This window comes from Cicer arietinum, chromosome 7 (genome assembly GCF_000331145.2).
Source record: "Cicer arietinum cultivar CDC Frontier isolate Library 1 chromosome 7, Cicar.CDCFrontier_v2.0, whole genome shotgun sequence".
Lineage (NCBI taxonomy): Eukaryota > Viridiplantae > Streptophyta > Magnoliopsida > Fabales > Fabaceae > Cicer > Cicer arietinum.
In genome coordinates, this window is record NC_021166.2 from 22,491,358 (window position 1) to 22,515,516 (window position 24,159).

At 33.0% G+C, this 24,159-nt stretch overlaps 2 protein-coding genes across 3 annotated transcripts; one reads left to right on the forward strand and one right to left on the reverse strand.

Annotated features, from left to right (window-relative positions):
• The first annotated feature begins 11,893 nt into the window (after positions 1-11,893).
• Positions 11,894-15,323, forward strand: LOC101515167 (transcription factor bHLH90). Of its 2 annotated transcripts, XM_004509759.4 has the most exons (8): positions 11,894-12,117; positions 12,500-12,688; positions 12,789-12,840; positions 13,239-13,307; positions 13,418-13,735; positions 14,078-14,308; positions 14,401-14,577; positions 15,026-15,323. In XM_004509759.4, exons 1-8 carry the CDS (start codon positions 12,020-12,022, stop codon positions 15,086-15,088), a joined length of 1,197 nt encoding a protein of 398 aa, XP_004509816.1. In that variant the 5' UTR covers positions 11,894-12,019; the 3' UTR covers positions 15,089-15,323. The 2 variants fall into 2 exon arrangements, with proteins under 2 accessions (XP_004509816.1, XP_004509817.1); XM_004509760.4 differs by lacking the exon at positions 13,239-13,307.
• A 318-nt stretch (positions 15,324-15,641) lies between these two features.
• On the reverse strand, positions 15,642-21,093 carry LOC101515714 (proline-rich receptor-like protein kinase PERK13). The gene is made up of 8 exons (XM_004509761.4): positions 20,020-21,093; positions 18,853-19,287; positions 18,477-18,563; positions 18,133-18,203; positions 17,933-18,009; positions 17,215-17,362; positions 16,840-17,001; positions 15,642-16,271 (listed from the first exon to the last, which is right to left on the reverse strand). The coding sequence occupies exons 1-8, from the start codon at positions 20,753-20,755 to the stop codon at positions 15,990-15,992; spliced, it is 1,998 nt and encodes a 665-aa protein (XP_004509818.1). The 5' UTR covers positions 20,756-21,093; the 3' UTR covers positions 15,642-15,989.
• Positions 21,094-24,159: the final 3,066 nt, after the last annotated feature.

Here is a 24,159-nt window from a genome sequence, read left to right on the forward strand (position 1 = left end):
ATATATATATATATATATATATATATATATATATATATATTTTGAATTCATGACAATGATACTTACTTAAATTGTTTAACATATATAAATTTAATTTATTTATAATTAATGAAGACAAGAGTACTAAATATAACATACCATAATAACATACCATAATAACATAACCTCTTCTCATAGGTAACCAACCATCAACAACTATTACTTGATGAATATTAAACCCAAGTAAACCTTGGTATGCACTCAAAGAACAAAAAGAGCTTCAAATTCTCAAAAACTTCTCAACCCAAATATTTCTCATCTTCCAATCCAACATGTCTCTTCAAGCTCAACCACAACAACCTGCTCAAGTCTACCCAACAACTCTCCCAAATCAACAATCTTCCCATCACTCAAATGGATCTTTTGGGACAGTTTTCATTGTCCTTGCAATAATACTAGTCATTTCAGTTGTTGCTTGTTTTCTCGGACGCCTCTGCAACAGACGATACAATAATAACAATAACAACAACAACAATCAAAATCATCGTCAAAACAATCTACAAAGACCGGTTAAGCCGAATAGGCAACAACAGATTCATGATTTTCAACCAAGAGAAGAGGACATTGAATTTGGTGGTATTGAAAAAAGAATGCCTCCACCAATAATTACAAGGCCTAGAGGACTTGCTTTTGAACCACCAGGCACAAGAATTTCTCAACCACATGGTAATATAAATAATGGTCACATGAAAGATTTTGAAATAAAATCTGATCATGATAGTGATCATCATAGACAAGGTTTATGACTATGATTAAATCATTCCCACTATATGTGCTTAATTACTTCTATTTATTTTCTTTTATTTGCTTTAATTTTCAGTCCCAAATTCATGATGTAAATTTGTAATAAAATTAAATATGTTTTCTACTTTGTTTACTTTTAGACACTTGCAACATTATGTATATTAACATTTTTATGAAGTGGTTTGTTTTCAACATTATGTATATTAGCATTAAATTTACTTCACAAATAAATTTTGCTGTTATTCGTTATAAAATGAATTCAATGTACTTAAGTGGTTGAACATAAGTGAATAGTGAATTTTCTAGTAATGGAGAATTGTTTAAAAAAATCGAAGTTTAAATTTTGATTAGAACCATCATTGATAAGATTGAATATTACGGTAGTCAATTTTCCTTTAAAATAAAAGGTTACAAAGAAAATTGAAAAGTAATATTTTGTGGACTACAATCAATATATTCTACCAAATTGATGCAACACAAACTAATTAAATATTAAATATTATAGGATTAATACCAAAATAATGACGACCAAACGAACGTATTCTCATTTTTCAAGATTAAACGGACATTTTTTTAAGTAAAAAAAGAAAGTAGACATTTTTTTTTAACATAGGCAATCGAGTGGTTAGAAATTTGGTGAATGAACAGATTCAATGGTTAGACATGTAAAACAAAACGTCAATAGAGGAGGCAATAAACAAAAAAGAAAAAGGGTCATGCTAAGGGTAAATGTTAAAAATTCTAGGAATAGTAATTATATTTTGAAAAAATAAAATGTATAATATTCGTAAAAGAAAAATGCTCTATTTCAAATAAAATTTATATCTTTAGTATATTAACTTAAGGTACATTATTGTATTTTTCAAAGAATAAATACAAAAGAAAAAGTGATAGGGAGCGGATAACATTATGTCAAAACAAAACAAGAAAACCATTAACTGTTAATTAACATTGTTTTCTAGTGTTTAGAAAGTATAATTGGTTACCATTAAAAAGAAAAAATTCAGTTGAGCTAAACAGAGTTACATAACTCAAAAATAAAATTGAAAATAATTCAAAATTAATGTTTCAAAAATCGGATTTAAGATTGAACCAACATATAACCTTTATATCATAGTCCAGTTCCACTTTTTTGCTTCTCGTACCCTCTATTTCTTTGTGACGCCGTCACGATGGGCTAACCATTGTATGTATAGTCGTCGCGCCACCACACATTTTTTCCACATTTGTACAAGTTAGTTTGTTAATTAACTTTATTTAACATTTTTAAGTTAATTTGAATTTGGTTACTGCTAGTGTTGAATAAAAAATATTCAATTTGATGTATGTTGAATGTTGGTTTAGTTTGAATCTAGTTAGCGTTGAACATTTTTAGTTTAGTTAGCATTTGAATAGTGTTGAACCTAGCAAAAACACTTTCATTCGATTATACATTAATGAATATTTACTGAATATATATATTATTCTTTTATTAATTGAAAAAGAAATACAATATAAGTATTTATAATAGTCTATCAATAAAATAGTTATAACAACCTAAAATAAAGGCACGATAAAACTAACTAATATAAAACTAACATCCCCCCTCAAGATGGAGAATGTAGGTTAAAAATTCCTAGCTTGTTAAGAATTGAGTTGAATGTTGTAGGTTCAAGGGGCTTAGTAAAGAAATTTGCCAGCATATTTGATGAAGATATGGGCAAGAGTTTGAACAATCCAGCTTGCAGTTTGTTCCAAACAATGTGATAATCAATTTCTATATGTTTTGTTCTCTCACGGAATGTTGGGTTTGACGCAATGCTCCTGGCTGATTGATTATCACAATAAAGAGTTGTAGGGGCAGAACAATCCTTGTTTAATTCTTGCAAAATAAATGTTATCCATTGAATTTCACAAGTTGTTGACGCTAATGCTCTATACTCTGCTTCTGAAGATGAACGAGATACAATGCTTTGTTTCTTAGACCTCCACGAAATCAATGATGATCCAAGAAATATACAAAATCCAGTAACAGACCTTTTTGTTTCTGGGCAGGTTGCCCAATCAGAGTCGCTAAATGCTCGTAGTTGAAGCCTGGACGCTGATGAGTAAAACAATCCTTGAGCTGGTGCAGTTTTTATGTATTTGAGGATCCTCATGGCTGCCATGTAATGGTCTTCAGTTGGTGATTGCATAAATTGACTAAGTTGTTGCACGGCGAAGGTGATATTAGGTCGTGTGTTGGTCAAGTAGATAAGACGTCCAATAATTCTTCTAAAAGAGGTTGAGTCATGAGGTTGTGCCTTTGAGTTGTATAGATATTTGTTGTCCTTGATCATAGGTGTATTGCAAGGTTTAGCGCCTAATAATCTAGCGTTTGACAAGATATCGAGAGCATATTTACGTTGACATATGTGAATACCCTCCCTTGAACGAGAGATCTCCAATCCAAGAAAGAACTTTAAGTCCCCAAGGTCTCTAATCTGAAAAGAAGAATTTAAAAAAGTTTTAATCGTATTGATCTCTAATTCAAAATTACCTGCAATAATAATATCATCTACGTAAACCAACAAAATAGTAAAAGATTTTAATGTCTTGAAAATGAATAAGGAATGATCATGTTTTGAATGTTGAAAACCAAATGATATCAAAGCACAAGATAATTTGGCAAACCATTGTCGACTCGCTTGTTTTAAACCATACAATGATTTTTTTTAAACGACAAACTTTATTATTATTATGACTCAAATAACCAGGAGGAAGTTTCATATAAACTTCCTCATGAAGGTCACCATGAAGAAAAGTGTTACTAACATCTAACTGTTTTAAAAACCAATTATTAGTGGCAGCCAAAGCAAGAAGCAATCTAACAGTAGTTAATTTGGCCATAAGAGCAAAGTGTCTAGAAAATCAACACCTTCTAATTGAGTGAAACCTTTAGCAACAAGTCTCGCCTTGTGCCTTTCAATAGTACCATCAGCCCTATGCTTAATCTTATATACCCACCTACATCCTATGACATGTTTATCTTTAGGCAAGTCAACTAATTCCCAAGTGTTATTAGATTCTAAAGCTGTAATTTCATGTTGCATAACAATGACCCAATCCTTAGATTTAATTGCTTCATGATAAGTTTGGGGTTTAACAGCACTAGTCATGACATGAATGTATTTTAAATGAGTAGAAGAAAAAGATTTATAAGACAAAACAGAAGATAAAGGATATAAAACATCATCAGTTGTAGAGTTAGTAGTAGTACCTGAAGTGTTTAAAATATTGCAATGAAAGTCCTGAAGGTAAACAGGAGGATTTTTTGGCCTTGTTGATTTGCGAATACTAGGTGGTTTAAAAGGCTCTTCATGTGCATAATTATTTTCATCGCAAGTAGGCATGACATTAATATCATTCAAATTAGAATTACTCAATTTACTATGGACAAAATCTAGTTTTATAGGTTCAAGAAGGAAATTAAAAGTGCCAAAATCACCGCAAGAGGATAAATCACTGTTAGAAGAATCATTACTAGAGAAGTATGGAAAAACATTTTCATGAAAAATAACATGTCTAGAAACTAGAATTTCCCTAGTATGTAAATCATAACAAATAAAGCCTTTTGACAGGGAGGTGTTTATAACAAACTAGAATTTCCAAGAAATAGACATTTTCTAGATCTAGGATCTAATTTAGTCCTATGTTGATGTAAAGTAGAAACAAAGCAAAGAGATCCAAAAACTTTCAATTCATTAAGAACAGGGAGGTGTTTATATAGCAACTCATAAGGGCTATGATTATCAATGGATGTTGATGGTAATCTATTAATGAGATAAATGGCATGTTTGACAGCAAAAGACCAAAATATTTTTGGAAGATTAGCATGAAAAAGCAAGCATCTAGTAACATTTAAAATATGTCTATGTTTTCTTTCCACGACAGAGTTTTATTGTGGAGTTTCAACACATGATGTTTGTTGTAGAATTCCAAATTTTGCATAAAATTCAGGATATAAGAACTCAACACCATTACCAGTCCTAATAACTTTGTCAAACTGATTTTTAATTAAAACAACAAAATCATGTATTAACTTTCGAGTTTCAAATTTAGCTTTCATAAGATAAATCTAAGTGTGTCTAATACAATCATCAACTATAGTTAGAAAATATTTATGACCATGAATAGAAGAATGGGACAAGGGTCCCCAAATATCCATATGAATCAAATCAAAAGCGTTATCAGAAATAATACTACTAGCATGAAAAGGTAATCTAGATTGTTTGGCAAGATAGCAAGAATCACAAATTTTATTAGAGTTAAAACTCACATATGGAAAATGTTTACAAATATGAGTAAGAACATTATTAGAAGGGTGCCATAATCTAAGATGCCAAAGATCAAAAGTAGCATGTGACGATCTAGAATTTAAAGAATACAACACAAAATGTTTGACATCATTAATAGGTTGTTGCAGATGGTATAAACCATTCAAAAGCTTAACATGCCCAATCATCTTGGATGTAGGGTCCCTGAATATTACATTGAGAGTCAACAAAAGTTAATTTAGAATTCAAAGAAGTAATTAATTGCTGAACATAAATAATGTTTAAGGTAAAATCAGGAATGTATAAAACATTGAAGAGTTTAAATTCATTTGTGAAATATACAGTTCCTAAATGTGTAGCTTTAACAGTATTTCCATTTGGCAGTGTAACATGAACTGATTTAATTTCATGATAAGTAATAACTTTTTTGGAATTACAAGTAACATGGTCAGTAGCGCCAGTGTCAAGAATCCAACAATTTAGAGAGATATTACCTAAAGTAGAATTCTGTTGATTAGAGGAAACTCCAGCAATTTGAGAAATTTGATTTGTAGGTTGAGATTGATTTTCAAAAAAGGAAGCAGATTGTTGAAGTAAATGTTTGAGTTGATTAATGTGGTCAACAGTGAATTGAGAGACATTACCATCAGATGGATTAGATTTTGGAGAACTATGACCGTTAGGAGCAGACATAGAATCATCATCAATAATTGAAGAATGAATAGATTTGGTGTTCTTGTATCCAGAAGAATATCCAGGAAGAAAAACATGTTTAAAATAACAATGATCAACAGTGTGTCCTAGCCTGTTGCAAAAAGTATATTGTCGTTGAGGAGCTCCACCTCTGCCCCCGACCAGATTCATGACCTTTACCACGACCTAAACCATTTCTCGGATTAGCATTAGAAGTACCATTGATGGAAGAATTCATTAAAACCTTAGCATCAACAGAAGGACCAGTAATTTGTCGCTCTTGCTGTAAAATTAAAGAAAATGCTGTGGTTATATCAGGTAGAGGATCCATCATCAAAATCTGGGTTTTTACCATATTAAAATTGTCACTAAGACCTTTTAAAAAACAGGTGAGGGCTTCAGAGGATCGATAACCTAACATTAATTTTTGTAAACTACACTCAGATGAAGTAGAGCAAGAACAATATGTGATGGGTCGTAAAACCTCTAACTCCTCCCAAATAATACTTCAAGCAGTAAAGAAATCAGAGACCGATTTAAACCCATATTGAGAAAGAAATACAATATGAGTATTTATAATAGCCTATCAACAAAATAGTTATAACAACCTAAAATAAAGGCACGGTAAAACTAACTAATATAAAACTAACATACATGAAGATAAAATCTACAACGAATATGGGATGTGTAGTTTAATAAATATATGCGAATAAAATAATTGAGGGGTGGAGACGGTACTATAAGGTGCCAATTACATAGGTATTTAATTACCCATATATTTATAGAAATATATGTTTTTTTTTTTTAATCTTTTATCTATGATTTGGATAATATTTAAAAGTTATTTGTAATATTTTTTTTTATCATTAATTTAACATTTTTTTTTATCTCTTTTTATTGACTACTATAAACTAACCAACATATACCAAATATACAGTAAGAAATGCATAAAAGAAATCTATTTTTTTTTTATATAAATAGAAAAAAAAGTGTTCAAAAAATTATTTTTATGTAGAATTTTAATTTTTTATATAAAAATATTTTTGTTAGTTTAATAAATATCTACAAGTATCTGTTAGATAATGTTATTATATATTAGTAGTAAGAGTATTTTAGACATTTCTATTCTTTTGTATATATACTCATTGTAACCCTATTAACTCAAGTTTGGTTCATTCTATGTTATGAAACCGTGGTTGTCTCTCTTCTTCCTCTTTTCATTGTTAACATGATATCATAGATTTGGTTGATGTTGGGATCTACTATAAAGAAGAGAGAGACTATTTTAATAGGAAAGACAACCACCAAAAGATAAAAGAGAAGAGTAACCTTATTCCCGATTTTGTTAAATCAGTCTCACAAAAATATCGATTGCACATTCGTTAACCGTTGGATCAGGCTGATATTTGGACAGCAGGTTCACAATATTCAGGTCTTCGTTTTCAACAGTCGAAATGGCGAAACGACGTATAGAGGGGGAGAAATCGTGCTCGCACAACACCAAATTATCCCTAATTTATTTTGTCTTATTGATTGTGTTTGTCGTATTTTCATGTTATTATTTGTTATGGCTGGTGCTAAGGATGATTCTCTTCAAGCACATTGGAAATTAAATTGTCCGAAATTAGGGAGAGCACATAAGAAGAATTTTATGGGGCCATCGTCCAATGTTGTTTCTTCTGCTCCTCCTACCATTGACTCTAGTTTTGGTTCTGTATACTCATCTAAGACTGCTTCTCAAATATTTGATATTGCAAAATCTTCTTGCCACTCAATCACATGCCATGTCTGCCACCTCTTCTAAAGGTTTGTCTAAAGGTTTGAATTCCTCTGGTATGTCAGGTATATCTCCTTCCATATGGATTCTTGATTCGAGAACATCTTATCATATGACATACAATGATAAATCTTTTGTGTCTGTGAAACCTGTCTCGTCTATGTTGGTTATGACTGTTGATAACACTCCTATGCCACTAGCAGGTGTTGGTTTTGTCTCCACACCTAACATGTATCTTTCTGATGTTTATTATATTCCTAATCTTACTTTGAGTCTTGCTTCTGTTAGTCAAATATGTGATCTCGATTATTCGATTATGTTTTCTTCCACTTCTTGTTATGTGCAGGATCCACATTCCGGGAGGCTGATTGGGACATGCCATAAACATGGGGGACTTTATGTTTTGGATGACCTGCGACTCCCATTTACTACAGCCTCAACAACTATTGCTGACTTATTATCTAGTTTTCACTTGAATTCCTTATCTTCTAGTTTTTATTTATGGTATTCTCGCCTTTGACATGTTTCTGCTTCTAGATTAAAATATTTGGCTTCTACTAGATCCTTAGGAAAGTTACAAACCTGTGATATCTCATATTGTTGTGGTTGTAAACTTGCTAAATTTTCAGCTTTACCGTTTAGTAAAAGTGTTTCCGTTTCACATGCGCCCTTTGATTTAGTTCACTCTGATGTTTGGGGTCCATCATCGGTTCTCACCAAAGGTGGATCTAGATATTATGTTTCGTTTATTGATGATTACACTCGTTATTGTTGGATTTATCTTATGAAAAATCGGTATAAATTTTTTGACATTTATAATATGTTTCGTGCATTGGTCAAAACTCAACATAATTCTGTTATAAAGTGTTTTCGTTGTGATTTGGGTGGTGAATATACCTCTAATAAATTTTCTGAATTACTTGCTTCTGATGGCACCCTCTACCAAACATCTTGTACTAATACTTCTCAACAAAATGAAGTTGCTGAAAGAAAACACCGTCATATTATAGAGACTGCTCGTTCCATTTTGTTGTCCGCTTCAATTCCTAGTGAGTTTTGGGGAGAATCAGTTCTTACTGTTGTTCATGCTATTAATAGAATTTCATACTCTATCATATTAGTTTTGTCTCCCTTTGAAAAATTGTATGCTTCTACCCCTGATTACTATTCTTTGAAAGTTTTTTGTTCTACTTGTTTTGTTCTTCGCCCTCAAGTAGAGCGCAGTAAGTTGTCTTCTCGTTCAGCCATGTGTGTTTTTCTTGGTTATGGGGAGGGTCAAAAGGGTTATCGTTGTTATGATCCTCATGCAAGAAAAATTTATGTATCTCGTAATGTTATTTTTCTTGAGCACATCCCTTTTTACTCTATTTCCTCTGATTCTCATATTACTAAGAGTTCTGAACTAACCCATATTGATCCGTTTGGTCCTAATGATTATGCTTCTAGTGATTGTAATGTTGAGATTTTGCAGGAAAAATACTAATACTCCACATGATGACATCCCTCTTGTCCCCTCGGCTGTCCAACCACCTCCTGCGATTGTTGATCCTCTTCGTTACCCTTCTCGTCAACGTAAATCTACTCAATTACCTGATTTTGTCTATTCCACTTACTCAACTTCATTTGTTTCTTTCTTAACCTTTATTCACAGTTTGTCTGAGCCCCCTTCCTATAAAGAGGTTGTTCTTGATCCTCTTTGGCAGCAGGCTATGGCAGAAGAACTATCTGCATTGCACAAAACCAATACTTGGGAATTAGTACCTCTTCCTCCTAGAAAACGTGCTATTGGGTCTCGTTGGATATACAAGATCAAAACTAAGTCTAATGGGTCAGTTGAGCGCTACAAAGCACGTCTTGTTGCTAATGGTTTCTCTCAACAATATGGTATGGATTATGAAGAAACTTTTGCTCCTGTAGCCAAGATGACCACTATTCGTACTCTTATTGCAGTTGCATCTATTCGTCAATGACATATTTCTCAAATGGATGTCAAAAATGCTTTTTTAAATGGTGAGCTTCATGAAAAAGTATATATGGTCCCTCCACAAGGAGTTTCTCATAATTAAGGGGAAGTATGTAAGTTAAAAAAAGGCTCCATATGGTCTTAAACAGGCTCCTCGAGCTTGGTTTGAGAAATTCTCTAATGTGATAACTTCTCTTGGTTTCTGCTCTAGTGAACATGATTCTGCATTGTTTATAAGGTCCACCACTTATGGTCGCATTATACTTTCTCTATATGTTGATGGTATGATTATTAAAGGCAATGATGTTAGTGGAATCAATGAGTTGAAATTGCAGTTAGCCAAACAATTTGAGATGAAGGACTTGGGAACTCTTTGCTATTTCTTGGGGATTGAAGTTGCCTACTTTGCTAGAGGCTACCTTCTTTCTCAATCCAAGTACATTGCCAACATTCTGGACCAGGCTCGTCTTTTTGATACTAGAGCAGCAAATACTCCTCTTGAGTTGAATGTGAAATATGCTCCCTCGGATGGTGTTCCTTTACCAGATTCCACTTTGTATCGTACTTTGGTTGGCAGCTTAGTGTATCTTACGATTACCAGACCTGACATTGCTTATGATGTTCATGTTGTTAGTCAGTTTGTTGTCTCTCCCACTACAGTACATTGGGCAGCAGTTATTCGGATTCTTCGTTATCTTTGAGGAACTCAATTTCAAAGCCTTCTCTTTCCATCGTCATCCTCATTAGATTTACGAGCTTATTCTTATGCTGATTGGGCTGGTGACACCACATATCGTAAATCCACCACATGGTTTTGTATCTTTCTTGGAGACTATCTTATTTCTTGGCTTTTGTCTGATATGAGTATCTCTCTTTCTGAGCCAACTCCGATGCACTGCGATAACAAGAGTGCTATTCAAATTGCTCGCAACTCGGTCTTTAATGAACGCATCAAACATATTGAGATTGATTGTCATCTTACTCGTCATCATCTTCAGCATGGAACCATTACTCTACCATTTGTCTCTTCTTCTTTACAGATTGCTGATTTGTTCACAAAGATGCATTCCATTAAACATTTCCATTTTTTAGTTGACAAACTCTCGATGCTCCATGTTAATGCATCACGAGTTTGAGGGGAGATGTTAGATAATGTTATTATATATTAGTAGTAAGGGTATTTTAGACATTTCTATTCTTTTGTATATATACTGATTGTAACCCTATTAACTCAAGTTTGGTTCATTATATGTTATGAAACCGTAATTGTCTCTCTTCTTCCTCTTTTTATTGTTAACAGTATCTATAGATATATGTGACAAGATAATATCTACGATAAATCCATTGTCTGAATATCTGCATTGATATAAAGCATATGGTATTTTTATTTATTAGAGCGAGTGACTAAGACTCTTAATAGTGTTATAAGGTGGTTATTTAGTTTTTTTTGATAGTAATTGTTTTTTTTTCTTATAATTTTAATTTATTGTCATTTATATATCTCTTATTATTTGATAATAGTTAAAAATAATGAAAATAATATTGGTATTTTGGTATTTTGATTTGTATTTTGATAGTTAGTTGATTTTTTGATAACATGCTTTAATAGTACAGATCTCTCATTTGCAAGGACAGTCAGTGCAGGGCACGCCACGATAATATATGTACCCTTGACCGTTGAAACTAACATTCTTGACAAGAGAAGAGGGAAAACTAAAACAGAAAATGACAGCAATGAAGATATGCATATGCATCATTCCCTGCAAAACAATCGTATTCTCTCCCTACCCAAAACATTGTTATCCTCTAATGGTTTATTGTTTCACGTGGCTCATAACTAGGCAACAATTGTTGATATGAAAGTTGGAGTTTTTTTTTTTTTTTTTTCCTTTAAAGCAATAAATACTAAAAATAAGACCAAAAGGTTGGTTTAACTAGTTGAGTCCAAAATCATTTAGATGATTTGTTTGAACCTATATGTATAACAATTTAGTTGAATTTTTGATTCGGATTTAAATTCTGTAAAATAATTTATTTATTATTTAATTATTAGATTTAAGTTTTAATTAATGATAAATTATTTAAAAAAAATCGAATTTAAATTATAACTGATTCTTAATTATTAGGACTCTCTTTCGTGAAAATGAAAGGTTAAAACAAAAATAAAATCAAATATCCACTAAAAATATCTATTTTATTTTAACCTAGCAATAACTAATTGAGGAAAATGTTAAAAAAAAAAAGTAAAAATAAATAGAATTGCAGTAGTAGTAAGTTAGTCCAAAACAACTTCTGGTCCCCAAATCTCCCGGCAGGTCCAATATTCCCACTGTCACATAGATATGCTACTGATTACAGTGATACTATACATCATTGATGACCAAACTTGTTCTGTACCATGTGCTTCGAAATAAACAGTTAAAAAGGGACATACAAATAAATGGTTTATGTAGAAAAACTACATTGAAAAATTATAAAGTGCTAAAGTTGCATTCAAAAGAGGAGACAATGAGTGGTATGAGAGTTGTTGAATGGCTTAGACCCCTTGTTGAGACCAAAGCTTGGGATTATGTTGTTGTTTGGAAATATGGAAATGATCCAACTAGGTACTATTTACTTGCTTCACAAACCATTTTGTTTTTTGACAAAATTTATGTGCATTTTTTTATAAGCCTTGTCTAATATAAATATTGGTTAACGATGAACCTCTTTATTTTTAATAAAATTTTAATAAAATATCATATCTGTTTTTGATGTTGTTCTTAACTTAAAATATTTATTACCTATGATTCTTTTTAAATTTATAATTTTGTCAAAATTTGTTTTTAATTACAAAAAAAATATATTTTAGGTTAAGAATTATATTGAACTTATCCAAAGAAATGGACCTAAATGTATTTTACTCATGATTATTTTCATGTTTATTAATAATTGTTATTATTCATTTATAGTTGTGTTCTGATCCTATTTGATTTTGTTGTTGTGTAGGTTTATTGAGTGGATGGGTTGTTGTTGTGGTGGTGGAAACATTGAGCATGTGAAGTTTGAAGAGAAAATGGATGATGAACAATACAACTTGGGTCCCATTTGTAGGGATACCCTATTTTATCATCCAGTTAGAACTAAGAGTTGTGAGGCTCTTGCTAAGTTTCCTTTTTCAATATCTCTCTATTCTAGGTCTCTCTCTCTGATGAATATATTTATATGTATGTAACTATTAGTTTTCTATATTTTTCCAATGAAAGGAAAGACTAAAAGAAAATTATTTGACCTATAGTGTTCATGGAGAGGTTGCAATATCACAACAACCAAGATGGCTTATCCAGCAGGTATTTATTTGTGTGTGTGTGAAAATAGGAGATATTTTTGTTTTTGATATGAAAATGTTATCTTAGTTATTATGTTTGTATTTTTTCTTTACATGGATTTGAATTTTGGTCCTTTAATTTCAACAATTCTTTCCACATTTAGCTCAAATTAATTGTAACAAGCGATAGTCATTTTAGTATTATCTTTTCTATAATAAAAGCTTATTTTTGGAAAAAGAATTTAGAGAATGTTGTCCCAAGTGGAAGGCAACATGTTTGATCCAAATTGTAAATGACTATATTACCATTGTTATTTTTCTAATGATTCCTATTCTTTAACATTAAATTCTTAATGGTTGCTGACCATACTTAATAATATTATCATAAACTTCAAATACCAAATATTAATGTTTTGACAGGACTCAATTGGAACTCAAGTTTTGATCCCTATTTTTGGGGGTCTTGTTGAGCTCTTCACTGCAAACCTGGTAAAAGTTAATAAAGTTACTGATTAAATAGTGGTACTTATTAGCATTATACCCTCTGATTAAATATGAGTTAAAATTTCTAAAGTTAATAAAGTTTCCATCTATTTCAGATCCCAAAAGATATAAATATGATGGAGTTCATATCAGCACACTTTTGTGTCTCTATAAACCAAGAAGCAATATCTGAACAAAGCTACACCAACAGGAACTTCAATGACCATTACACTTTAACTCCTAGCATTGAAGGACTCTCTAGTGGGTCTAATCCTTCAACTGAACACTCAAAAGGGGAAGATAAAGAAAAACTTGTTAGGGAGCCTCAGAAGGAAGTTTATCATGCTAAAAATCTTGTCACAGAGAGGAATAGGAGGAAAAGAATCAATAAAGGGCTTTTTACTCTAAGGTCTCTAGTCCCAAATATAACCAAGGTAGCTAAATTGTGTAACTCAAGAGCATGTATGTAATATTCACATTTAAGTTTGCTTTAGAGCTTGTTTGGATTAGCTAAATTGTGTCTATACTAGTATAGACACTTTTGAAACTATTCGAGAGCTTATGGAAATTACTTATGACATGTCTATAAGTTGTTTTCAGTTTATTTCCATAAGATTTTCAGGATAGCTTATGAAAACAGTTTATAACTTATACGGAAATAGTTTATTTTATTTTTTGTTATAGCAATAATTTATGCATAAGCATTTATATGATAAGTGATTATGCTGTAAGCACTTACTTAGACTGTTTATATCTAAAACACTCAATTTTGGTAGATGGATAGAGCAGCAATTCTAGAAGATGCAATTGAATATATAAAGGAGTTGCAGAAGCAAGAGATAAAGCTTCAAGAAGAGGTCAAGGCTTTGGAAGTTGAGGACTGTGAGAAGAACACACTACAATTGAGAGTGAAAACAGAAAAAGAACAAGCAAAAGGAACCAGAAGCTTACCTCTCATTGAGCTTAATCAAAGTTCTTCTGATTCCACTAGAAAGACAAAGATGAAGGTACAAAAACAAAATGGTCATAATAATGGATGAAAACTGAATTTTATTACATCTTGTCAAGAGACTAATATAATCGCTTAACAATTTTTTAGTTGCAAGTAGAAGTGAATCACATTGGTGGAACAGAATTCTTGATTAAGTTGTGCTGTGAGCAGAAGAAAGGTGGGTTTTCAAGATTGATGGAAGCTATACATTCATTTGGGCTTCATGTGGTACATGCAAACATGATCACATTTGATGGCATAGTATCAAACAATCTGATGGTTGAGGTAAGGTTCTAAATTCCAGTAGTGAAGTGCATAAATATGTTACAAAATAAGGATCACCATGATAAATCATGAGCTAATTTGGTGTTATCTTGGCTCTAGAATCCCACACCAAATCACACTTTTCACATTCCAGTTTGAGTATGTAAACTAGAGATTTCATTCATGGAAACAAAATGTAACCTCCACATTTAATGGCTAGGTTGATCAAAACCTATGTAGCACATATACTTCAGAAGGAAGGCATATCTAATGTCTCACATGTGTTGGTGTTAGAAAAACGTGGTTACATTCAACCACTTCCACTTTTTCCAAATTATTATCAGCATCTGTGTCAATGCTTCATTGTTCAAAACTATTACCCTAAAAGCATTCATTCCCAACCCAACCTCTAAGTTTAGTTCATATGATGTCCTTTCTATTGTAATGAGATTATATTTTTTTTCCACAGGCAACTGAACAGGATATTCACCCTATGAAACTCAGAGAGTATTTGATACAGCAAACAGGTTAATGATAGACAAAGCAATTAAGAAGCTCAGGAAAATAGTGGTGTGGTTATCATCTCTAAACTTTTTTCTAACAACTTGGTTATTATCTGTAAATATAAACAATGCTCCATAACTTCATAGAAAAAGCTGGACTAGTAGAAACAGAAATTGAATATCCTTTTTATCTTGGATCCACGAAAATCAATTGACTAATTCCTGATAATGATTATACTACAAAGCTGTATTGTATGACTGATAGTTAATGATCTTTTCTTGCCTGTGGCAACTCGAAACTCACAATTATATAGTGCAGGAATTTCGAATGGCAAATTAGGCCACCATATAACCATCAAAACCATAGTTTAAATTGCAGTTGCAGTTATACTGCAAACCATGATAAGACGATAAAAATGTAGGTAATGTGGCCGATGCGGCTACAATTCTGGTTGCAATGCAATTGCACAAACCTCTAAAACCTTTATATTGCGCCTACAATTGCGGACCACAATTTAAAACTAGGCTAAAACTACTTATATTTTGATCATCACTTTATCATTTCTAATGTGCAGTAAGAAATTCAAATCTTCCAAACCCAACAGCAGTAAGAGATATATCTATTAATAATGATTAAGAAGTAACCTCAACAAAACTTATCTTTTTACATGCTGCCAACATCCCCTAGTACTAAAAAAGAAATGGGAAAGAAAGTAGAACAAAAATTGGAGGGAGAAAAGCGTTGAAGTAATGCATTTATACATATTGATTGATTATAACTCATACTTTTAGTTCTTGTAAGACCAAAAGCATGCTATGGCATGCTGTGTGATGATCCTTCAACTTCAAGGCCCCCTAATAGGAGAATTATGTGAAATTTCATTACTCAAACTTCATTGTGCATATATGTTCATTGTCAAGCTTTTGTGATCATTCAGCACTTCCCCTACGTTTGTTGAAAGCTTTAGATTCCGACTCACCGCTAGAACTACTGTGCATCCATGCATGCTTTGATCTAGATGTCTCTCTTGAAAGATTGTATTCTTGACTGTATATATCAAAATCAGAATCACCAAAGCTTCCATTTCCCATCCTCCTGAATAGCATTATGTCTTTGTCATATTGACCTGAATCATAAACAGTGCTTTGACCATATCTTACTCCATTTGATAAATCAGATATTTCATCTCCTCTGTCTAAAGCTCTTACTACCTGGGGTATATATATGTATCAAGCAACCACGTGACACGAGACATTAGAAAACTGGAATATTCAATTTGTGTAGGTGAGTTTTTCAGAAATGTGATTTTGAATTAACTTGATTTTGTAAAATCAATGTTTACATTTTTCTTAAAATAATGTTAGACCAAATTCAAAACCTATTATGTTATTTTCCACCGATTCAAACATACACTAATTAGTACATGCATGTATTGTTATGACTTAAGCTTATGAGGAGAGTGCAGCCGAAAAGGTTAGTCCATTAGGTGGGAGAGTCTTATGGTTTAAGTATCACATTGAGTTTTTTTATCTACTCAATGTGAGACTCATAACATTGCTACTCCCTTTAAGAGCCAACGTCCAGGACAGCTTTCACTCTGTCAGCATTGACCTTGTGGTAGCCCTTTCCCCTTTGGTGGCTTTACTCATTTATCAGTGTTCGGAGGTGCACCTAAATTCAGTAGCTTTTTCGCAGCCCAACACTCGAAAACACCAATTGCTATGACTTAAGTCTCCGAGGAGTTAGTTAGATATTAATATTAGTAGAAAGTATAATCACCTGAGACATACGAGGCCTTTTAGGAGCTGAGTGGCGAACACAAGCTGCAGCTGCCTCTATCATTCTGAACATTTCACTCTCCACATAATGATTTTCTAGCCTTGGGTCTACTAGTTCTCTAAAATCACGTGTCTCAAATGCATGGATAAGTAGTTGACGAGCCTGTGGACAAACTCATAACAAAAACAGAATCATACTTTGAACAAGTTGAAATTATTAATTTCATTTATAAACTTGAATTTCATTCTTATAGTATTTGTCTCTTGTTACCAAAAGGAAATAAAAGCGATAGAGGAATAGAAACACTTCATTGTTTTCACAGTTATATGTACAGTTTATGAAAATAATGAGAAAGGGTGTAGTGTATATTCTTACCCACTCAACCAAACTCTCATCTCCCAAAGGTTGAGTTTCATCAACCGGTTTCCTTCCAGTTACAAGCTCAAGGAGGACAACCCCAAATGAGAAGACATCTGATCTATCCGTTAATTTTCCACTTGTTGCATATTCAGGAGCCATGTAACTGCAAATAGAAGTCATAAAGAGTGAAGGTTTGTTTGGACACACATTATCATTATATTTCTATAGTCCTGATGTTAGTTTGGCCGTGAATTTCTGAAGCTACAATTACAACCTTTTTTGAAACGTGATTCCAAACAGCCACTTAATTTATTAGACTCGGTTGTACTAGCAAAGGTTTTGAAAAAAAGGTCTGGAAATATGATTTGGACTGCAAGATATCAAACTTTTGATATCTCTACAACTGCAATTGAGGTTGCATCTGTTGCATTTAACTGTAACTTTTTACAATATTAAATAAAGATCGGGACTGTGACAGTTAACACAGCCACCATTTAAAACATTGGGTACTGTTATTCTACCATAATCAAAATGTTGGTGTAAACATTTGGAGCAAGTCATTTGAAAAATGTATTTCCTTCTCCAAATTTGAAATGCATTTCCCATTTGAAAAATAAGCTGTTGAGATGGTACTAAAATATAATAAAATATTCTGTTAAAATTTCCAATCCAATTCTTTTCTATTGTTCACCACTTTGAAAGACTATATACATTAAGAGGCATAGAATCCTACCCAAAGGTACCCATAACCCTGGTTGATACATGAGTATTGGCAGCATCAGCTAGCCTTGCAAGTCCAAAATCTGCAACCTGTGTTATAAACAAGTATGAATTATAAATTAGCATCAACAATTTGTATTAGGAGAGATAGTATTTTGATTAAAAAATGTATTCCATAATGGAGCACACTAAAAAAGGTGTGCATATATACACCTGTGCCTCAAAAGCATCATCCAAAAGTATGTTGGCTGACTTAATATCTCTGTGAATAATCTTTTGGCTGCCTAGAGATAGATAAAATACTTTAGTTATTCATTATACAAAATGCAAACAGATCATAAGTTGATTGAAAATGGAAATAGTGTCTTCATAGAGCATAAAATTGTGACTCAGTACACAAACATAAAAAGCATATCCAATTAAATTGTACTATTCTTATCAGACTTTTTTTCTACACAGTATTTGCTAAACTTTTCCCTGTCACAGTTCTTTTTAACATATATGTGTTCAGTTACAAGAATATGTGATCCAATAAGAAAACTGCAAGATATACTTACAGTCCTCATGCAAATATGCCAGGCCCTTTGCAGCACCAATAGCTATCTTCAGCCTCTTGGTCCAATCTAACACTGGTACTCCATTTCCTGCACATATAAAGAAAACGTAAATTCTTAGGGGTTAGGCTTAAGGACTTACTCAACAACACAAAATCGAACCAATTTGTAAGATAAGAACTGCCAAACTATTTAAGTCATATCTCTGAACGACGCAAAACTAAACAATCCACCCCCACACGCCCAACCCAATTAAAGCGGCCCAAAGTTGTCGTAATTAAAACAATTTGGGGAGGGCCACAACTAAGGCGGCTTTCAAACATATATGAACTCTAATTTCTTAATTAATGTAAGGAAAATAAAGGGAAACTCACATTACCATGCAAGTGATGATGGAGATTTCCATTAGGAACGAACTCGTAGATAAGCACTCTTTGTTCCTCAGATATGCAATAACCAACCAATGATACCAAATGACGATGATGAACACGGCTAATGATCTCTACTTCAGCTCTGAATTCCCTATCTCCCTGCCCACTACCGGCCTTAAGTTGCTTGACCGCCACTTCTTTTCCGTCTGGTAGCCAACCCTTGTAAACACACCCAAATCCTCCTTGCCCTATCACATTTTGACTAGAAAATGCATTGGTTATTTCCATTACCATTTCATAACTAAAAACTATCTGTGCACTCTTGGGCTGCGCCATATCTAAAGGTCCTCCTACTGAATGCTTCATGCTGCCTCCTCCAATGTTGCCATTGCCATAAATGTTATTAAAGGAATGGTGCTGTACATAGTAATGTCCATCAGCACCTGATGGCCAATATCATTAGACATGAAAATCAAAACAATTTTACACCACACAATCAACAAAAACTTCATGATAGTATTCAATTTTTTTAATATATATTTAAACACATAATTAATTGTGTTTAAGGTTTTAAATTGCAGATTGCATTGAGTGATCCAACCACAAGCATGAGACCATGAGGGGAATAGATCACTGACAACATCTATAGAGTGCAATAGTTGTGGGGGACCTAGATCTAGTCAAAGAAAACTTATTTCTCTAAATCAAATAGTTCTCACAGCTGCTGCATCGTGCAATTGTTGTAAGTGATCCAAATCTGATCATGAGTTACTGTAGACAAAAACTTTTAAAGTTTTAATTTATGGTCACACTTGATCACAATTCTTCACAATCACAAAGTTTGCAATGTAACTGGCAAATGTTACCAAAACCTTAGTTTAAAACCTCAGTAGGCTCGTCGCTATAAATACAACTATTTACTATTATTGATAATGATAAAATTGGTGACAAATAAAGTTGATGCCGTCGTAATAAGTGCGACCACAATGATTCTCCGAACTTTGGCATTGTTGACCGCATTTAAGGTTGTTGATGGCAAATGAAAACCATGACATAAATTTAAAAATGTGTATAGAATTGGTGTTTAGGCAAGTTTTAGTGGAAAATTCAAATGTTGGAATGATTTGAAATAGGTGAATGGTACGGTGGAGAAGTAAAGAGAGAAAATAATTTACCTGATTTAAGGTGATAGTTATTAATCGGGGGTGGCATATAGGGTACACCATACAAATCCCCTCTCGTTTTCTTCCTTCTAAACGCGAAAATAATAGCTGCGACAACTAAGGCAACAGCAAAAACTCCGGCGAGGGTATATCCTACTATTTCGCCGGGTGAGGATCCAGGCGAAGAAGAACCTCTTGATTTTGCATGCATAGCTCTATGTGGCGAATCATTCGAGGATGGAGATGAAGAAGACCTCTTAGGTGGTGGCGGAGACCGAAACTGCGGCCGAGGTGGTTGTTTACGTGGAAAATTAGGAGGAGGTGAAGAAGAATTTGCTTTGTGCAATGGTGGCGGCGGCAGTTGCGGCGGTGGAGGGGAAATTGGTGGTGGAGATGGTGATGGTGATGAAGGTGGTGGAGGCGATGAGTTTGGCGGTGGAGAAGGCGGTGGTGGTGATGATCTTGGTGGTGGAGGCGGCGGTGGCGGAGGTGGTGGAGGCGGTGGAGGTGGTGGTGATTGTAACGGCGGTGAAACTTTCGGTGGCGGCGGAGTCTTCGGCTGCCGTGGAGGAGGCGGCGGCGGCGAGTCTGACGGAGAGCTTTCCAGTGGACCGGAGTTCGGTGGTGGAGCTGCATCTTTATCATGATTTTCTTTGGCTGATTGTTTAGTAGAATTATTGAAATGTAAAATTGGAGGAGAATAAGAAAAAGAATCGTTGTTTATATTATTGGTGAGATTTGGAGCCATTTGAAGTTTATTTTTCTCGCAATGGTTTTTGCGAGAAAATTATGCCAATTGAAGTGAAACTGTTTTGTTTATTATTTTGTTAATGTGAAAAGAAAATCAATAATATTGGATTTTGATAAAGAACCACAATAACTGTTGTTTTTTGTTCCAACATCGGATTGGTCGAACTGCGCAAGTTCTGTCGTGAACAGAACAGAATTGCCAGCTCGATGTTGCGAAGCGTTCAGATGAAGGACAGTTTTTGTTCTTCGTTTCGTCTGTGAATGGAACCAAACAAAAATGATAAAAGATAATTTGTTGGCTTTTGCAAAATCTTTACTAGGCCCTATAATCTCTATGTGTTGATTGGTTTTTTTTAGGAAAAAAGAGAGATATAGATAGATTTTTATTTTTTATTTTTACAGAGTATAGATTCTTGCTATGTTTATTCGGAGGCCAAGTGTTGTTGTTCTCCTTGAATATTGGGTTGCCGCGCAATTTAAATCGGGTGGATTTCCTAAACGGGTTCATTAATTACCCGATAATTTGACCTCACTCATCCACTTCTAACTTTGGATGAGACGTTAAACCAACATGAGAAAATAATGTTTGGGATCTTAAAGTTGGGACCTTGACCATTTAAAAATAATTAGAGGAGTGTTTTGAAATTTTTTTTAAAAAAGAGAAAGGTTAAATAATGGTATAGATTTGAAACATGAGAAGATCCATTTGAACTTTAAGATGCGGATCCTCTCCACCAAATATTCATCTACATTCTCTCAATTTCTATCTCTCAAGAAAAATTAAGAGGAAAAAGAAATCACTGAAAAAAATGAAGAGTGGAAAAGAGTATTTACTAGGGAGGATGCAATTGGCTAACTTTAGCCACCTAACTACGTGATAAATGATTTTCACTTTTAATGAAAATATTTAGCAAAAACTGAAATTCATCTATAAATTTAAATTCATTATTTTACCACCTATTTTATCTCAAATAAGATTTTGAGAGTTATATTTTTACTTTTACAATTTTAATCTCTTTACTTTTTAAATTTATGAAATTGAACCCACAATTCCAAATTTTAATAATAACAATATGTTCATTTCATACATGGATATATATTTAATATTTTCTTTTTAAAATCTTTTATTTAATTATTCTATAACTTTTATTATAAATAATTTATATATATATATATATATATATATATATATATATATATATATATATATATATATATCTCATCAATGAGTTCCAATATCTTTAGATATATATATATATATATATATATATATATATATATATATATATATATATTTATCTCATCAATGAGTTCCAATAGATTTAGACTATTTACATAAATTAGTGCATGTACTTTTATTATCATTGAAATATTATTTAGATATATGTTCACTTTTTCTCACCGTTGCCAATTGCTGTTTTTTGCTCCCTACATTTCACACGTTTCTCCATTGTCCGTCCAGATGTGATCAACAACACCCCTGCCACCAAACCAGTTGGCTTGAAACCGATCAGAACACAGACCGCCAAAAAGGTTCTCATACGCCGTTATTGCCCACGCATGCCGTCTTCTCCGGTGCGTGACGACCACATGCCGCCTTCCACCCTCAGTTTGTCGTCGTTTTTTCCCAGATTGCAGATCAATCCATCCTTTTCCCATTGGTGTGGTCAAAATACACATCAAAAATGTTTATTTTTGGGTATCTTTTTGGACATCCAACGTTCGTTTTTTGTTTGACAACGGGACAGTTTGTTGGTTGTTTTTTATTCTCTATGGAGCTTTCTTCCTTTAAAGGGCAGAAGTTGGCGAGATTATTTCTGGTGTCATTCATGTGAGAATGAGTTATAAAAGTATCTACTCTTTATCTTTTAGTGTAGGATCATTACATTTCGTACGAGTGCAAGGAATCTTGCAACGATACTAAACTCTAATGACATCAAAATTCTCTATATAAAATGTGAGCAGAAATACAAATACACATGTAATAAGTGAAACTTCTTTGTAATAATCATTTGCAAAAAGAGAAAAAGTTCATAAAACAATTTTAGTGTTTTTATTGAGTATTTATATTATAATATTCTTTTATAAGAGGTATTCATAAACACTTCATCTCTATAATCTGGCCTATTAGTGACTGTAATCTCAAAAGCTGGACTCTATAAAGCTAGAAATTTGAGAAGATTAAAACATAATCAGGAAATTAGTAGATGTTCTAGTGCTTGTGAAAATCAGTTTGATTTAGTGGATTAAATTATTTAGAGTGAAAGAACTAGACATAGTTACAGTGTTGGTGGTTAACTATGATAAATTGATTTTGTGATCTCTCTTCCTTATCTCTTTACTTTTGTTAAATTGACTTTAAGTTTCTTACCAGAATGTGTCTTACAATTTTTTTTTTATAAAAAACACATAATTTAACCTCTTATTTATTGTGTGTCTTTCACCTTCAATTGTTATCAGTGCTCTATCTTTTGGCTGAGCACTTAATCGTGTTTGAGAAAAGATCCTATTATTTTTTGTTATCATGACTAACTCTGGTGATGAACCTACAAGTGGTAATGTTAACAAGCCACTTTTGTTTGATGGAGAGAGATTTGAATACTAGAAGGACACGTTGATAAGTTTTTACATCTCACATGATCGTGAACTTTGGAATATAGTTGAAGATAGCTATAAAGCTCCCAAAAATGAAGCTGGAGTTGAAATACCAAGAAAAGAATTGAATGCAGATTAGAAGAAACAATGCAAAATACATTGTAAAACCATAACATTTATGATGAATGTAATCACCTTCAAAGAATTTGACAAATGCAACAACTAAAAGCAAATTTGATGCTTTATGTCTTAACTATGAAGGAAGCAAACAAGTGCAGGAAGCAAAGGACAATCTACTAGTCAGAAAGTATGAGCTTTTCCATATGGAAGAAGATTAGGACAATGAGAAAATGTTCTCATGATTTCAAACCTTAGTCTCTGGGATGAAGGTCCTCAAAAAGAGCTATCTATAGTTGATCATGTTAACAAAAATTATGAGGAGTCTTTCAAGCAAGTAGAGACCAAAGTAGCAACTATTCAAAAATTTAAGGATCTGGACAACTTGTCCATAACAAAGTCTCTGAAACATCTTCATATGACTCATCTTCTATTAACACACCATTACCAAATTCTGAACCTGACCATTGCATTCTCGATAACTTTACACCTGTCACTTCATCCTTACTTTATGGTCTCCCCAACATAGATTCATTCAATTGGGTATGAGGCAACATGGAGTACAAAAGGCGAATGTCTGCTCAAAATTCAAGTGTTTTCCATCATACTGCAGATATCCTCTACCTCAAGGTTCTACATTTTTAGAAAGCACGTGAAAATCCGACAAGGAAGACTTTGACTGCTTCATCA

Coding starts and splice junctions, on each gene's coding strand:
- LOC101515167 (XM_004509759.4), top strand. CDS start 12,020: ATGAGTGGTATGAGAGTTGTTGAATGGCTTAGACCCCTTGTTGAGACC. Junction 12,118..12,499: donor TATGGAAATGATCCAACTAG/GTACTATTTACT, acceptor GTTGTTGTGTAG/GTTTATTGAGTGGATGGGTT. Junction 12,841..13,238: donor CAAGATGGCTTATCCAGCAG/GTATTTATTTGT, acceptor ATGTTTTGACAG/GACTCAATTGGAACTCAAGT.
- LOC101515714 (XM_004509761.4), bottom strand. CDS start 20,755: ATGGCTCCAAATCTCACCAATAATATAAACAACGATTCTTTTTCTTAT. Junction 18,010..18,132: donor ATGATGCTTTTGAGGCACAG/GTGTATATATGC, acceptor TTTATAACACAG/GTTGCAGATTTTGGACTTGC. Junction 17,002..17,214: donor ATGAGAGTTTGGTTGAGTGG/GTAAGAATATAC, acceptor GTTTGTCCACAG/GCTCGTCAACTACTTATCCA.